General features: G+C 53.2%; 1 protein-coding gene across 5 annotated transcripts in view; it reads left to right on the forward strand.

Moving 5' to 3' along the window:
* The window catches only part of DAAM2 (dishevelled associated activator of morphogenesis 2), a 127,167-nt gene that overhangs the window by 105,715 nt on the left and 4,794 nt on the right, over nucleotides 1-16,658 (forward strand). For 4 of the 5 annotated variants that reach the window (XM_047797061.1, XM_047797065.1, XM_047797062.1 and 1 more), the window contains 9 exons: nucleotides 3,694-3,801; nucleotides 6,265-6,291; nucleotides 7,291-7,397; nucleotides 8,559-8,643; nucleotides 9,804-9,910; nucleotides 10,029-10,117; nucleotides 14,743-14,911; nucleotides 15,091-15,198; nucleotides 16,116-16,176. In XM_047797061.1, the coding sequence (XP_047653017.1) occupies nucleotides 3,694-3,801; nucleotides 6,265-6,291; nucleotides 7,291-7,397; nucleotides 8,559-8,643; nucleotides 9,804-9,910; nucleotides 10,029-10,117; nucleotides 14,743-14,911; nucleotides 15,091-15,198; nucleotides 16,116-16,176 (861 nt within the window). The remainder of the gene's footprint in view (nucleotides 1-3,693; nucleotides 3,802-6,264; nucleotides 6,292-7,290; nucleotides 7,398-8,558; nucleotides 8,644-9,803; nucleotides 9,911-10,028; nucleotides 10,118-14,742; nucleotides 14,912-15,090; nucleotides 15,199-16,115; nucleotides 16,177-16,658) is intronic. The other variant, XM_047797064.1, reaches the window with a different exon arrangement.

Below are 16,658 nucleotides of genomic sequence, written 5' to 3' on the forward strand. Positions count from 1 at the left end.
TTGAAGGCCGGTTCCAGCCTGACCCTAGCCCTACTCTGGTTCTATGCTCTGTCCTCTTATGAGGACCAGTGTCTTCATCTTTGAGGTAAATGGATGGAAAAGAACTGGCTTCAGTTATCCTGGCCCACACGCATGCTCCAAAAACAGCATGTGCCTGGGACTAGTGGGTGCCCTCTGACCTTGCTGTCTGGGCCTGTGGACAGACTGTTAGAGCATTCATAAGGTATCATCCTTGGGAACTTAAATTAGCTCAGATAGAGACTTAAGTGGGAAACTTAAGTGGGATTGCTAAGTAGATGGCTGTTTGTTCGGTGCCCTCTCCTGATGGTAGACCAGCTAGCCCGTCAGTCTGAGATCTGCTCTGGGTAAAGTTTTCTGCTGGGGGCCGTGATGGATAATAATCATGAAAGATGAGATATAACATTGTCCAGAAAGATCTTTGGATCTGGCAAGTTAAGAAGTGTGTCCAGGGAAACACGTGGAGATCCCAGGGGTGGATGGAAGGAGCAATTCTAACCTCTAACCAAATCAGGGTTGGCTCTAACCGTGTGATCTGCAAAAATCACTCATTTTGTCTGTACCTGTTTGCTGGTGTGTTAAAGCCTCTCCAGTTCCTTCTACCCCTAGTTTTGTAATCTCAGTAGAAAGACAAAGCATGAAGATAGCTTATTTGGTGTCTCCTGGGCCTCTGCTAACATCTCCAGTCTGTTCTTCAAATTGCAGACCACCTGTTAGCAGCATTTTGAAGTGACCTTCTTAAAGTTTGTGACAACTGCATTGTACAGTTGTGCCCTGTGGCTGCTTCGCCATGGTCACGAGGCCAGCCAGAAAGGCCAGCTGCATCCAAACAAACAGCTCTGCCGAACCAGAGGCCATAGGCTGTGTGGAAGTGTTCATGGCCGCAATCAGAAGTAAGGTTTTTTCTTTTCTTTTTTTCTTTTTTTGGCCACCCTGCGGCATATGGAGTTCCTGGGCCAGGGATCAGATCTGAGCCTCGGTTGTAACCTACTCCAGATCTTTAACCCACTGTGCCAGGCCGGTGATCGAACCTGTGTCCCAGCACTGCAGAGATGCCACCGATCCCATTGTGCCACAGCGGGAACTCCAAAAATTATATATATATATTTTTTTTTCTTCTAATTTTTTTTTAAACTGTGGTTAAAAAGAGAAGTAATTTTGTGTTTTGCCTCCCAGGCTTTACAACTTACAATATAAGCTTTGAAACATGCCAGGAAGGGCTGATTAGGCATCTCGACAATTAAGGAAGACAGACAAGGCATCTAATATTTTTGTAAGACTTTCATCTGAAAGAGCTTTGTGCTTAGGGTTTTCTCTGGCGTCCAGCAATAGTAAAGTCTATATCAATTCCTCAGGGACTCGGAGCTGGCCAGGGTCTCCTTCCTAGACAGGAAAGTACAGGTTTGATGGGCATGCAGTGGGCAGCACTCGCAGGACTTGTAGACAGCGGAGGTTGGGGGTGGGGAGACTTCGGGTCCTACTTATGAACCTACCATCCCAGATCCCAGTTTTTAGATGCATGACAAAATTCATCTTATTTCGTCATTTGGGCTTCAGTTTCTCAAGCTGTCAAGTGGAAGTAATTCCGATAACCAGATCCCAGGGTGGTGGGAGGACTGACTTAATACATGCACAGGACTTGGAACCGTGACTGAGGCAGGGCAGCAGGGCGCGCCTTCGACATGATAATAAAGGATGAGTTGTCCTTAGTGGGACCGCCAGGTGTGCTCTAGGCGTGTCATCACACTGAATCCTCACTTCCCTCACGTCAACGTGATTGAGAGTTTCCTTTCCTGGGACATGGGAGGAGACACGTGCCCCCCTTTGGCCAGCAGCCCCACTGAGGGGCTCTCTGACCCCACATGCTCTAGGAGAGATGCATGATGAAATGTCTTTTTTGAGAAAGATTTCCCTGGCAGAGAAAAGATGTCTCTAGAGGGGCAGAAGCCCCACGAATCCAGTCTGGAAGCAGTGAGGTCTTGGCTGGTGTGGCGTCCACATTAAGTTCGAGAATGATCGTGTGAGGTGGTGAGCGCATCAGGGTGACTGGGTGACCTTTAGGATGTGGAGGATGCCAGGAGGAGATGTACTCGCTCTGGCTGCCCACCTCCACGGGGAGTCCTGAGTCCTTCTGGTGGACATGGGGCAGGGAGAGGGGGGCTGGGCACCCAGCCTGTTGTCTTATGGGAAACTCTTCCCCATGCTGAGCATCTGATTCTGTCATCCCTGCCCTTCCCTGCTGGCCTCACCAAGAGTAAGAGCGGTGGGAAGCTTTACATGGATGGGCTTCCCCCAACCCCTCCCTGCCCGCCCCCCCACCTCGGCCCTCCACCCCTTCACCCCAGCCTAGACCTGGAGGAAGAACCAGTTAGAAGTTCAAGCTCCCTGCCTTCCCGGATTCCATTGTGTTTCCGTCTTCTCTCTGCCTCCCATGAACCCCATCCCAGGAGCCTGGCTCCTCTCCCTGGGTCCCCTTCCCCATGGGTGCTCCTGTGTGTACACACACACACACACACACACAGAGACACACACACGTTGTTTCTGCCATGAAAAGAATGCGTCTGTGTTGGGTTTGGCCAGTTGCCTGTATCCCTTGCTGCTCTGAACTTCCCAGCCCGGCATTCCAGAAGAGGGTCCCTGGCCTCAGGAAGGCCACAGGAATGTCCCCACCCCCTGCTCTGGCCTAGCCTCCGCTTTCCAGAGTTTAAGAAAATAAAAGTGAGTGAAAGGTATGTTTCTCTCTCTGAGCCGTGCCGAGGGGGAGATGGCGCGAGAGGGAGGCAGAGGCCTTAGGAAGGTCCCCTGGCCGCCCTCCAGGAGAGGGAGGAGAGGGGTTCTATTCTAAAGGACAGCAAAGCTGTGGACACCGTGGGGCACCTGGGAGGGGGGACTCTCCCCTGGGCCTTCTAAGCCGCCATCGGGGTGTTGCAAGACCACTAGGGTGTCCCTGGCGTGCTCACAGCTCTTCCCCAGACCACCCCCCAGGGGGGTGTAGTGTAAAGGTCCCACCCAGAGGGTGGGCAGTGCCTAAGCTGGGAGACCTTGGAGGGCAACCCCTGGGCCCTTCCCGCCATGAGGGATGGGACACCTTCCCCCGTCTGACCAGAGGGAACTTGTGGCAGAGTCTTGCTGGCCTGAGCAGTCGCTAAAGGGCCAGGATGTCCCAGCCTTTGGCACTCGTCCACCCCCTGGGAATCTGGGAGAGTGGGAGGAAGACCCCTGGGAGAGAAAACGACCATCTCGGATACGGGAAATGCGGTCAGCCCTGAGGATGCGAGGATCCCAAGGCTGTGCGGGGGCCCTTCGCTGGTGATTCCAGCCAGCCCTGACCGTCAGGGAAAGCCCCCAGCGAACACTGGTTTGGGTTGGTTTTCCTGGAAGGGGTTTCATACTCCCCCCCCCCTTTCATACTTGCCCGACTGCCACCCCAGCACGCCTGTAGATTTCTGGAACATGCTTCCATGTGGTCCCTTGCGAGAAGGGGGAGTTTGTCTCTGGCCTCCCCACCACGGGGCAGCGCGTTGGAGAGGGTGGAGGTTGAGGGCATGGAAAGGACCCCCTGCCGCTGGTATGTGTGCAGCTGGGACACCAGAGGGCTTAGTGGGGGCAGCGGGTGCCTCCAGAATGAAGGAGAGGACTCAGCCCTGGGGTTTGCCTCCCTTCCCTGAATTTTAGGAACGCGTTCCTGGCACCGTATGGAATGAGATTGATGACACGCAGGTATTTCGGATTCTGGACCTCGAGGACTTTGAGAAAATGTTCTCAGCTTATCAGAGGCACCAGGTAAGACCCTGCCCCCAGAAGCAGCTGGAGACTTGACTTCACCTTCAGCCCTGGAACTCAACCCTCAGCCCCGCCTTCCCAGTCTTCCTCCCTCCCTGTCATGTGTACTGAGTGATATATTCGTTGTCAGCTACTGTGTTCTTGCTGGGGACGCAGAAGTAAATCGGGGGGTGTTCTGTGCGGGGGAGGGGAACACCCCATTGTATTAGTTTATATTTACATAACATGTGATGAAACAGAGTCTTGTCCATTGCTCTCTCTGGCGCTGGAGCATTGGAGGTGGAGATGCTGGGCCAGGTCACCGGTGACCTTGCTTTTTTCTTCTGGGCCCAGGACCTAGGAAGGCATCGTAACTTTTCAACCACTTTTTCTGCCGTATCACCCAATACCCCTGGGAGTCACGCAGAAGATGCTAGTATTTCAAGGAAGGTGGAGCTGCTCCAGGGCATGCTGGGGGGTTGAGGCTGGGGCTGGACAGGCTGGGAGAGGCCCTGGGCTTCGCTCTGCAGAGCCCGTGTACAGAGGCTGAGCAGGAAGCCTGCTCTTCCATGGTAGGATGGGGAGGGGGGTTGGTGGCAGGATGCAGGGCGTTTCTGCGGCAGAACCTGCCAACATGGCCCAAAGTGCCAATTCCCCATGAATGCAAGGGCCCAGGAATCTGCATTGCACGTCCAAGGGCCTTCCTCCCAGGTCCAGTTTGGGCATTACTGGCCTCAAGGCCCTCAGAGCATTTGCTTTCTCTCTCTCTCTCTCTCTCTCTCTCTCCCCCCCCACCAGGAGTTATTTCTTCTCCCCGTTGTGCTATTTAATTTTTCTTTCTTAGCTTTCTGGGGCCACACCCGCGGCATATGGAGGTTCCCAGGCTAGGGGTTGAATTGGAGCTACAGTTGCCAACCTATGCCACAGCCACAGCAACACCAGATCCAAGCTGTTTGTGCGACCTACACCACAGCTCACGGCAATGCCGGATCCTTAACCCACTGAGCGAGGCCAGGGATCAAACCTGCAACCTCATGGTTACTAGTTGGATGCACTTCCACTGCGCCACAGTTGCAGCTCCGAGGTTGCTCTATTTTCTTCTGTGTCTTCCTCCGCTAAGCCCAGGGCTCCAGCCCTGAGGGCTTCCCCAGGTTCTGTGAGCGGGGTCTGTGCCCTCCTGGGTCCTGGGTGGCACTGGCTATTGTGACCAGTTCCCCTAGGCTTTCTACTAAGCTCAGGGCTGTGGGGGACACTTCTTGAGGGCACTGTGACTGCTCCAGAGTTACTGGCCAAAGGGGTGCCATGGGGGCGGAGCTCTGGCCCTGCCTAGGGTTCTAGAAAAACAGAATGGTCGTGTGTTTAATTTAGATGTCAGTACTCCAGGTGTCTGACTCGTTAGCCTGAATTCCAGGAAAGGCAGAAGCTGTGGCCAGGCTGGAGCAGGAAGGTGTTCCTTCAGCTCTTGGGCTCCTGTGATCAGTGGTCCCAAGTGGGCACCGTGGCTGGAGATGTGTGCCCGGGGTGTAGAGGCACAGGCGAGCACACACCCCCTCCCCCTATTCTGAGAGTCTTCCTCCAGGCCAGGGGTCCAGCTGGGCCCACCCAGTCTCCAGGGCTCTAGGAGGGGGCCCGTGGGGAAAGAGGGACTCTGGGGTTGTGGTCAAGCTGGGTCTGGGGCTAGAGAAGAGTTAAGAGGGACAGCCCCCTGTTCTGTCTCCCCCATCGCCACTCTGAGCCCCCCAAATCCAGCACTCTGTGTCAGGGCAGGGCTCACCCAGACTGCTGTCACTCTGCAGGTGGCTCAGACTCCGGCATGTTGAATTCACAGCAGCAGAGCTGGGGAGCCCCGGAGGCTGTTGCCCTGGTTGCCTCCTTCTCTGGTCTCGGGGTCCTGGGTCTATGGGGCAGGGATGGTCCTATGAGCTGCCGTGCTCCTCTCTCTGTGCCCCATGCAGGTTCCAAGTCAGTGTCTTCAACCCCATCCGGGTCAGGAAGGGAAAACCAGGCGTGAGCTCCGTCCCCCTCAGCTCCCTCAGACAGACAAGGGGCCAAGGGCAGGGAGCAAGTTTCAGGACGCCCATTTTCCTATGTCTCATGAATGTGACTTCCACATGCTTCCTGCTCAAGTTGCTTTGTGGTTCTGTCTGCCCCCCTGTTTTGAAAGATGAGGTCATTCCAGGGTACAGGAGAGCGAAGGGCCTGGGGCGGGGCAGCTCGGGGGCCTGGGCTGACTCGGGAGTGGTCGTCCCAGGGATGCAGGGCATGCAGGAGAGGCTGCCTGTTCCCCGCTTGGTCTGGCTTCGCTGTGACTGCATCTGCTAGAAGCGGCTCCCATCAGTGCCCATGGGGGTCTCATTGGGGTGGGGCAGACAGAGTAGAGGCTGAGGGGTCCCCACGTCTTCCCTACTATTCTCGGTCCCTGAACCTCTTGGCTAACGTTGTGCATGTTTAATTCTCCATTGGCTGCGGCTGCTACCTGCCTAGGAGCTGATAACTAATTCTTCCCAGCAGGTGAGTCACTCAGGGTTCTGGACACTCTGGCTTTTAACCACTGTCCTGGGCTGCTGCCCCGTTCTGGGCCCAGATGAGAGGGCTTGTCCATTCTACCTTCTGCCTTATGATCCGTCTATACCAGCTGGTATCAGGAAGGCTCCCCAAAGAGAAAGCACTATAGGGAAGGGAGGTAATGCAAGCAGGCCCCCACCAGCTATGCAGGTGAAGGTGTCCTGGAGTCAGGAGAAAGCTTCCAGGTCTGTTGTCTTGCTCAGCAGCTCCGAGGCCGTCCTGTAAGGCTGCACAGGCTGAGCACTGTGCAATTCCAGGGGGCACAGTTCACAAAAAGAGTGATGGCCGTGGCAGCCCCCTGAGTTGTCCAACATGGAGCGTGTGCTTGGAGGGACCTCCATAAGAGCCAGCCTCCCTTCTGCCTCCCAAGGGGCCCGGGAGAAAGCAGGAGGAATCTTTCATTTCTTGGGGTTTGTCTGCTGGAACCCCAGAGGAAAGACTTTTGCCTAGAAGTATGCCTCAGTTTCCCCACCTCTGATCTTGGGGATGCCCTCTACCCTGGGCACACTGGATTGGGCCTGAAGTCCCCAGGACTCCAGGAACTACAGCCTATGGAAACAGGGAACCAGCCTCTCGTCATAAGCTTACAGAGGCTCTCTGGGCAGGGAGAGGGTGGGAGTCGGGGGTTGACTGTCTGGGATGCAGTAGATGAAATCCCATTGCTCAGACCAGTCCCTCCACCTCTGTCCAAACAGCTCCTAATCTCTCTAAAAGGGGGCTCCTCATGACCCCCAGCCCATTCTGGCCCCTGGTAAAGTCCTGGATGCCTCCTGTTTCAGCCAGTTATTAGCCATCCCCCTCTCTTCTGTCTTACTCTTTCCCTTTCTTGCTCTCACACCAGGACCATTCATTCCCTGGTTGGCACGAGGTGGGGGGGGGTGCAGGTGAGAAGAGAACTGGGGGAGACGCACGCCTCATCCTTTCCACTGGGCTTGTCGGTTGCAGAAAGAGCTGGGCTCCACCGAGGACATCTACCTGGCCTCACGCAAGGTCAAAGAACTGTCGGTCATTGACGGCCGGAGGGCGCAGAACTGCATCATCCTTCTGTCCAAGTAGGTGCTCGCCCAGCCTCTTGGGCTCCGGCCCCACCAAGGTTCCAGGTGGGAGGGAACGGGGCCCCGGGAAGCAGAGGCCTGGGAGCAGAAGACGCAGCAGTGGAGCTAACTGCCTGGGGGCGGGGACACGGCAGGGAGTGTGGGGACAGCAGTCTCTGGCCTCACCCCCCACCTCCCAGGGCTGGGAGGGAGCCCACGGATCAAGAACCCTCTCCTGGGAGCCCACGCTGCGCAGCAGTGCTGGGCTCCGCAGGCAGGAAGCTGCCCCTGTCCAGCCTGGTCAGCGTCTGGCAGTGGAGTTGCTCTGAGCCCACGGAGGCCCCTTGGCTTAGGCCACAGACCAGCATGATCTCAGCCCCCAAGCATTTCCCGTGGCGGTAGAACAAACAGGGCAGTATCTGGGCTCACAGCATAGCTTCTGTGTGGGGTCCCCTGCCTGAGCCGGGGTCAGGGGGCACCACCTCCCATACTATTCTTAGCGCTGCCCCCCCCCCCCGAGAACTGCTGTCCCCCCTTTGCTGCCACATGGCCCCAGGCCTCAATTTCTCCCCCTTGACGGCCAGGGAGACTTCTGCTTCCCCAGGGCTCCCAACGGGTGCATGTCTGGAGGGGCTGTGTGTGCGTGTGTGTGTGTGTCTGTCTTTCTGTCTATCTCTATGGGGGGTTGCTTCTCCCTCTCCTGAACCACAAGATGCATGGGAACAGCTGTCGGAAGACTGAGAGCTATTCTGTCTGAAGGGAAGTAGGAAACTGGCCCCTTAGTGGCCGGGGCTATTCCCACCTCCCATGGAGACACTGGGCATATTTTTGGCATGAGGAGAAGGATCGGAAACTTCCACCCCATCTCAATCTACACTGAAGACGGCCCTCTTACTCCCAAATGTCCTTATCAGCCATGATGGGGACTCATGCAAGAGACTCGAGACTCGCGTGTCTCTTTAGAGACTCAAATAGCTCAGGATGGAGTCATGGAGCGGCCCGCGCGGGTCTAGTCGGAGAGGGCTTTGTGGAGGAGGGTGTGAGTGCTGTCAGACCTACTCCTACCTTCATGGAAGGAAGGGAGAGAAGGCCGGGCTCTGGCTTCCAAAGGAGAAGGTCTGGGGTCTGTTCTGAGCAGAGGGGCCAGGCCACACTGCTCAAGGGCGGGTTTCGCCGCAGGTTGAAGCTGTCCAATGAGGAGATCCGGCAGGCCGTCCTGAAGATGGACGAGCAGGAGGACCTCGCCAAGGACATGCTGGAGCAGGTGAGCCCAGGGGGAGGAGCTGAACTGGGGGCCGCCCTACCCCTTCCTGACAGCCCCTCAGGGAGGCCGAGACCCTTGGGTCAAGGAGAAATCCGGCTAGAGGCCTGAGAAAGAGGTTCACAGAAACTGCCCTGGGTGAACCCCTCTGAGGGGAGGCCGGGAAAGGCTGCCTCTTTTCAAGGGATGGAGGCCCCCAGGAAGGAAATATAAAGAGTGATCCCCCAGGGGTCTCAGGGCGAAGACAGTGACCCCCAGCTGGATCTTCCCCACGGCTCTTCCACATCAGTTTGTTGTGTTTTTCAAGAGAAACCCACCAACCCAAACCACCATCCATCGGACATTAGAATGAAGAACTCTGAGTTCCGTCATGGCTCGGTGGTAACGAACTCAACTAGTATCCATGAGGGGATGCGGGTTCCATCCCTGGCCTGGCTCAGAGGGTCAAGGATCCAGTGCTGCCGTGAGCTGCAGTGTAGGTTGCAGACGTGGCTCGGATCCCGCATTGCTGTGGCTGTGGTGTAGGCTGGGAGCTATAGCTCTGATTGGACCCTTAGCCCGGGGAACTTCCATATACTGCGGGTGCAGCCTTAAAAGGCAATCAATCAAATTTTTTAAATGAAGAACACTGCTGATCAAAAGGCACTATTACTGGAGTGAAAAGACAAGCCAAATTTTAGAAGATCTTTGCTTTATGCACAGATTACAAAGATCTCATATTCAGAACAAATGGCTTTACAAACCAGGGAGGACATGACAAACAGCTCAACTTACAAGTAAGAAGAAGACAAATAGGTACTTGGTGAGAGAATGTCCAAATCGTTCAATACTATTATTAGTCATCAGGGAAACACAGTAGGAGTTCCCTGGTAGCTCAGTGGGTTAAGGACTGGGAATTGTTAGCTCAGGTTGCTGCTCTAGTTCAGGTTTGATCTCTAGCCTGGGAAATTTTGCATGCCATGGGCACAGCCAAAAAAAAAAAAGTAGAAAGAAGTGTAGAGTTGGGTGCCCAGTGTCCCCTTGGGGCAGATGAAACATAAACCACCACATGAAGATGTGTCTGTCTCTTAAGGGGTGCCTGGTCGGTGTTGGGCTTCCATGGGCTGTACCTCCATGTCAGCCTTTCACCAGTTTCCTCTCTGATCTTCACCTGCTCCTTGTAGCTCCTCAAGTTCGTCCCGGAGAAGAGTGACATTGACCTCCTGGAGGAGCACAAGCACGAGATTGAGCGGATGGCCCGTGCGGACCGCTTCCTCTATGAGATGAGCAGGTGGGGGCGGGGGTGGGTGTGGCTGGAGAGGGGAGGGCAGGCTAAGGAGGGGGCTGGAGCTGCCCCTGGGGTGTTGGGGAGGGGGGCTACCTCACAATGTAGCTCGCCCTGTCCACAGGATCGACCACTACCAGCAGCGGCTGCAGGCTCTCTTCTTCAAGAAGAAGTTCCAGGAGCGGCTGGCTGAGGCCAAGCCCAAAGTGGAAGGTACGGCTGGGGACTGGGGAGGAGACCCAGAGTGGAGAAGCATCTGGGGAGGTCTGGGGGTGGGAGTCAAAGGTCAGGAGCAGAGGAAAACTCCTTTGTTGTCGATTCTCCCCCCCCGAAAACCAAAGTCCAGCACAAGATGTAAGTCTATGATTTTGCAGATGCTTGCTTGTGTTTCTACTCTCCATGCCTCAGCGTGCAGGCTCTCCCAGGCAGGGGCTCTGTTGAAACTGCCCCTGCGTGGGACAGAAAGGCTGAAAAAGATTGATCGCCTTAATCTTTCCCTGCCTGAGAGGTCCGAACTAAGAGAGGACCTCTGGGTGCATTATTTTAAGTGTGAGCTACTCAGAAAGTAGGAAATTGGCTCAGCTGTTATGGCTCAGCCGCTTAAGAACCCGACTAGTATCCATGAGGACATCAGTTGAGTCCCTGGCCTCACTCAGTGGGTTAAGGATCCAGCGTTACCGTGAGCTGTGGCGTAGGTCGCAGATGAGGCTCAGATCTGCTGTGGCTGTGGCTGTGATGTAGGCCAGTGGCTATAGCTCCGATTCGACCCCTGGCCTGGGATCCTCCATATGCCGTGGGTGTGGTCATCAAAAAGCAGAAAAAGGAAAGAAGGAAGGACGGAATGAAACAGAGCAAGGCGATCCCCAGAGGCATCTGATTTTCTGGGTTGGGGAATGCCTTCTACAGTGGCCTTTTACAGATGAGAACTTTGTCGTTAAACAAGAACCATGCGCCAAGCGCTGTGTGGAACATTCCACGGGGATGGTCTCCTTTGTCCCTCACAACCCTGTGGGGGCTTTTCTGTCATTTCTGACTGTCAGTGGCCGTACTGGATTGGAATGTAGACCGTTGTTTTCCAGAATCCCTCCCTTCACTCCTTCCAGGCAGTACTTCCTAGAGGGCAAGGATGGAGGGACAGGGAGCTGGGGAAAGGGCAGGTGGCAGGAGGGTGGGCAGCCATGAAGGCCCAGGAAGGAGAAGCAGGAGGGGCTGCGAGGCTCATTTGTGGTGAGAACAGATCAGCAGAGGAACAGGAGAGCCTGTGGCCAGGGTGCTGGGGGGCGGGCTGGAGACAGAGCAGAGCATGGGCCCCTCTGCTGGACATCAGGTTGGCCAGCACCCCCCGGGATGCCCAGTCCAGAGAATGGTCCTTCCTGGAGGTTGAGCTGCTTCCGGGGGGCTCTGGCAGCAGGGCAGGGCATGACATGTTAGAGGCAGATGTTTTCTGTAATCTGGATACACACACACACATGCAGGCTGGGAACACGGGCACTGCAGGCTGTGGTCTTAGATAACGGGTCTGGGGTGGGGGCGGGGGGAGATGGCCGTGGATCTGCTGGTCTAAGGTCTGGAGGTACTTCCTGCCCTGGTAATGGATGCACCTTACTTCACCCAACCTTTCTGTCTTGCTGCTACCTGCCTCTGGGGCCTGAGGCACAGGTAAAGGGGTTCAGCCCAAGACGTGTGCTCAACTATGTGTGTGTCTTGGGTCAGTGGAGCAAACGCTTGCCATCGCCTGCAACTGGAAACCAGAGTAGCTTAGCTACCGGGTGGGTCTGATCCCAGGAGCCCACTCCTACCCCCCCCCCCCCGCCAGATACTCTGGGGACACTCAGGAAAGAGCCTCCCTTTAACATGGAGCAAAGTAGAGTGAGACGGGTCTGGCGTGTCAGTCCCACCGAGCCGCTTGGCGACAGCAATGGCTCCTGTCCTAGAATGGTCTGGGGGTCTCATCCCTCCCAGGGCTGGGAAGAGCTGGCTGCCTTGTATTTTACAGAATCGGATCAGTGGGCTCGACTTGGGGTGGAGACGAGAGGATCGTGCAGGATCGGGCTACCTGGTCCTCCTGCAGTTCCAGAGCTTAAGCTTTGTCCCATCCCCGCCATTGATGAGCTGTTGACACCCGTCCCTCCAGCCTCAGGTGGGGCCTCTGGGTCACTCTGCCAAAAGCCAGTCATTCATCAAATCTGACAAATTTACCAATTCTCCTATGAATATATTCATGAACATGTTCTTGAATATATTCTCGTGAATATGTTCGCTGCTGAATATACGGAATTTACTGACTCTCACTATGAATACATTCACTGAATATAGTCAAGATGAATGTGACTTCCCATGTAAACTTATTCCTATGAATATATTCATGAATATATTCTTCTTATAAATATATCAAAAATGGCTGCAATGCCGATGGGAGTTTTCCCATTTACACAAATTCCCTTTGAACTCTTGTCATTTTCTGTTTTGCCGACATTTTAGCATTTTTAGGATTCCTTGGCAAATTTTTCAAATAGCATTATCGACCTTAGAGAAACTACCCCACCCACGATACGTTGCTGGAAACTTTTATAAATAGTTTACTTTAAAAAAAAATTGTTACTGAAACGTGCACATAAAAAGAACACAAATCCCAAGAGTCCTACTCGATAAGTTATCCTAAAGTCAGCTCACAGGTCAGGAAATGGAACATTTCCAGGCCCCCGGGCCCTCCTTTATGTCTCCCTCTTGATTATCACCCGCCCCCCCCCCCCCCCCCCCGCCACCAACGATTACTCCTTCCCTCTGCTCCAAAGGTTTTGTTCGTCTTGAACTTTCTATATATGAAATAACAGAAGAAATAATTTCACACTGGTCTTCTGTTCAGCAGCATGATTGCGTTATCTCCATTATCATGGGAGCAGTGGGGTATTTATTCATGGTGCGGAATGTTATTCCATTGTACAAATGTATCATAATGTACTTAACCAATCTAGATGTAATTTTTTTTTTTTTTGGTCTTTTTAGGGCTGCACCTGAGATATACAGAAATTCCAGGCTAGGGGTCGAATCAGAGCTATAGGTGCCAGCCTACACCACAGCCACAGCAACGCGGGATCAGAGTCTAGTCTGCAACCTACACCACCACTCACTGCAACATCAGTTTCTTTTTTTTTTTGTCTTTTCTACGGCTGCACCCACAGCATATGGAGATTCCCAGGCTAGGGGGTCTCATTGGAGCTACAGCTGCCAGCCTACGCCAGAGTCACAGCTATGCCAGATCTGAGCCGCATCTGTGACCTACACCACAGCTCACGGCAACGCCATATCCTTAACCCACTGAGCAAGACCAGGGATTGAACCTGCAACCTCAGAGTTCCTTGTCAGATTTGTTAGCCACTGAGCCATGATGGGAACTCCCCATGTCAGTTTCTTAACCCACTGAGTGAGGCCAGGGATTGAACCCATGTCCTAATGGATAACTGGGTTCATTACCACTGAGCCATGATGGGAAATCCTAGATGTAATTTTCTTAAAATAAGTGCGCTAGGAACCATTCAATTACCCATCAAGAGTTAATGCCACAATTAGGTCAGCGAATATGCATATGTTTGGCTTTAGAAGCCACTGACAAACCTTACTTATTACTCATCTTTTACAGCTTTTTTTTTTTTTACTGTTACTTATTTTAACTGCTTCTGAAGAGTTTAGCAAATTTTAGTCAGATGGTTTTCATTTTATCTTCATAACAGCATCCTAAGGAATGTTCAGTTTGGCAGAAGCCATACGATGGTTTGGTCTTCTTATCACCACATTTCATGATCAACAATCATACTCTCTAACTAGTAATCAGTTTTTCGGTCTAGGGTTCGTATCCCAAGTCTGCCCATGCACCATAAATACCTCCTGGCTGAGGAAGAACACGAGCACCCCCCTCAGAACGAAATACTGAAGTCTTGGTTACTGTCAGCCTTAGTTTATATTTCCACCAAAGGCGTATTATTTCAAGCACTGGGGGAAATTTTTAAATGCCTAAAGCTTGGGAGAAAAATTTTAAACGATATTCAACAGGCTATCAAGTAACCTATTTATTCACATCTAAGACACCATCAACCATAAAGCATACCATTATCGTACAGAACAAAAATGTGAGAATATTGCAATTGATGATGTTATAATTTAATTGACAGGGATTTTCCCCGAAAACGTCAGTAAAATTCAGCACTTCAAAAGAGGCAGAAACAGTACCATAGTATGTAAAATGCTAAAACTTAATTTTTTTAATTTTTTAAAAATTGAATTTCTGCTGTATAGAAAGGTGATTCATATATATAATGTATATATTATACATCGTATATAGATATTCTTTTTCATATTCTTTCCCACTATGGTTTAATCACAGGATATCAAATAGAGTTCCCTGAGCTATACAGTAGGACCTTGTTTATCCATTTGACATAGAATAGTTTGCATCTACTTGCAGTTTCAATGTTTAATCACTAGGTTTAGAAAAGTAAAAGCATTATAATCTTGCATATATCCACAGAAAGAATACATGACCATTCTTTAAATATATGCAAGAAAAGATACATTCTAAAATACAGTCTTAGGAAGAGGTGGCACGTTTTGAGAAAGTTAATTTGGTGAACTGGCTTTGGAGTTCCTCTGGAGGCAGGCAGGGGTGGGGAAGATCACCTCCTGGGATGGAGCGGAGCTTCTGCCCTTCTGAAGTTGATAGACACTTGACAGCCCTTTTTCTGGACTCTGTGGTGGCATCAGCCTAGGGCTCTGGGAACCCAGCATATGCGGGGCTCTCACCTCTTCCTCCCCGCTCTCCCCCCCACACCCCCCACCCCCAGCCATCCTGCTGGCCTCCCGGGAGCTGATCCGCAGCAAGCGTCTAGCACGGATGCTAGAGGTCATCCTGGCCATCGGCAACTTCATGAACAAAGGGCAGCGAGGGGGCGCCTACGGGTTCCGGGTGGCCAGCCTCAACAAGATCGCCGACACCAAGTCCAGCATTGACAGGTGGGACCTGCTGGCTTCTGTAGCCTCCACCTCCCTGCCCTCTGGCCTCTCCCCTCCTACCCCTCCCTCCATTTCCAACCCAACGTGTGTCCCAGCCTGCCCCTGGCACCTCACTCTGGTTTCCACTTGACCCTCGTTCCCAGTTCCCTTGGCCCCTTATCCATGACCTTTTCCCACAGAAACATCTCTCTGCTTCATTATCTGATCATGATCCTGGAGAAGCATTTCCCTGACATCCTGAACATGCCCTCCGAGCTGCAGCATCTTCCAGAGGCCGCCAAAGTCAAGTGAGGGGTCCCTCTAGGGCTTCCTTCTTTCTCCCGGTCATCAATGCCCACTCTCATGTAAATTTCATCCTTCGGGCCACAATGACTAGGAATGAACTGCGTCTCAGGGCTTGTCTGGGAAAACCAAACAAAAGACGCTATTTGCTCTCAGTTCCTCATTTCAGAGGTTCTCCCAGGAAACACAGTAGGGAGTGGGGACCTGAGCCAGGAATGGGCAGAGTGCCAGCCCAACGGGAGCAGCATTACTAGCCTATCCCCACTGTGAGCTATCAGAACCTGATCCCACCAGAGGCATCCAGGAGACAGTGTGGGATGCTCACTCCACTTAGCCCCTCCAAAGAGGTGGTGGTGGTGGGGGGAGATGGACATCATCTACCGTCTCCTGTCAGTCACTGGCTGAGGAGTTCTGGGGTGGGAAGATGGCTCTCTGGCCAGGGCACCAGGCAGAGGGGGGTCTGGCCCCCATAAAAAGTGTTCACTGGCTGGAAGTCAGGGCTGCGCACAACGGTGGATGGTCCAGGGGTTACCGGGTAGGGGTGGGGGCAAAGGCCTCTGCTCCAGGCAGGAAGTCAGACCAGAACATACAGAGGCTGATAGAAGCATCTCCAATAGAGGCCAAAAGGCAGAGGTAAATAGCTAATACACATCAAATGCTTACTGCATGCCGGATCCTATGTGAAGAGCTTGTAAGCACTACCTGGTAGTTAATAAAAATAAATCCAAGCCAGAGGCCAGTGTTAGAAACCTTGCAATACACAGCATGACATTTCTGATCTGGAAGGATCTATAGAACAGAAGCTCCACTCATCATTTTACGGAAGCACAGATGGAACATGGAGGGGGGAAGATTTGGTTAGTAGCCAACTCAGGGCTGGACCCCAGGTCCACTGACTCCCTCCCTCTGTGTCCCCCTGCAGCCTGGCAGAGCTGGAGAAGGAGGTGGGCAACCTAAGGAGGGGCCTCAGAGCAGTCGAGGTGGTGAGTACATCTGTGCCTGCGTTTGTGGGGGTGCTGCCCATGCTGCCTGGCACTAGGCCAGAAGGGTCCTCCCCTCCACCCCTGCAGACCCTGTCTGCTACATCTCTGTGTGGCTGGGGTGACAGAACCGCTAGTACAGTGACTACAGCCTCGAGTGCAGAGTGAGGCCTCAGGAAAGGATAGCTGAAGTATCCAAGGCTTAAATCCAGCCTCTTGAAGAGGGGACACCCATCTGAGACAGTAGCCATGTCATTGGACGGTGGAGAGGAATGCAGGATAAATCTACCCCAAGTGTGATTCACATGGATGGGAAAGAGGATCTACAGGCCTTGGAAGCTGGCTCAGGGCAGGGAGCCCCTCTACTGTGACACTGGGGACCACTGTCCCCAGAAGTTCTTTCCTTACATCTATTTACCTCCTCTCTGGGCCAGTAGAGGCCTTGGGGGCTATACTTTTTGCTGGAGACCCAGACCTCTGGTCTC

This window comes from Phacochoerus africanus, chromosome 9, assembly GCF_016906955.1.
Source record: "Phacochoerus africanus isolate WHEZ1 chromosome 9, ROS_Pafr_v1, whole genome shotgun sequence".
NCBI lineage: Eukaryota > Metazoa > Chordata > Mammalia > Artiodactyla > Suidae > Phacochoerus > Phacochoerus africanus.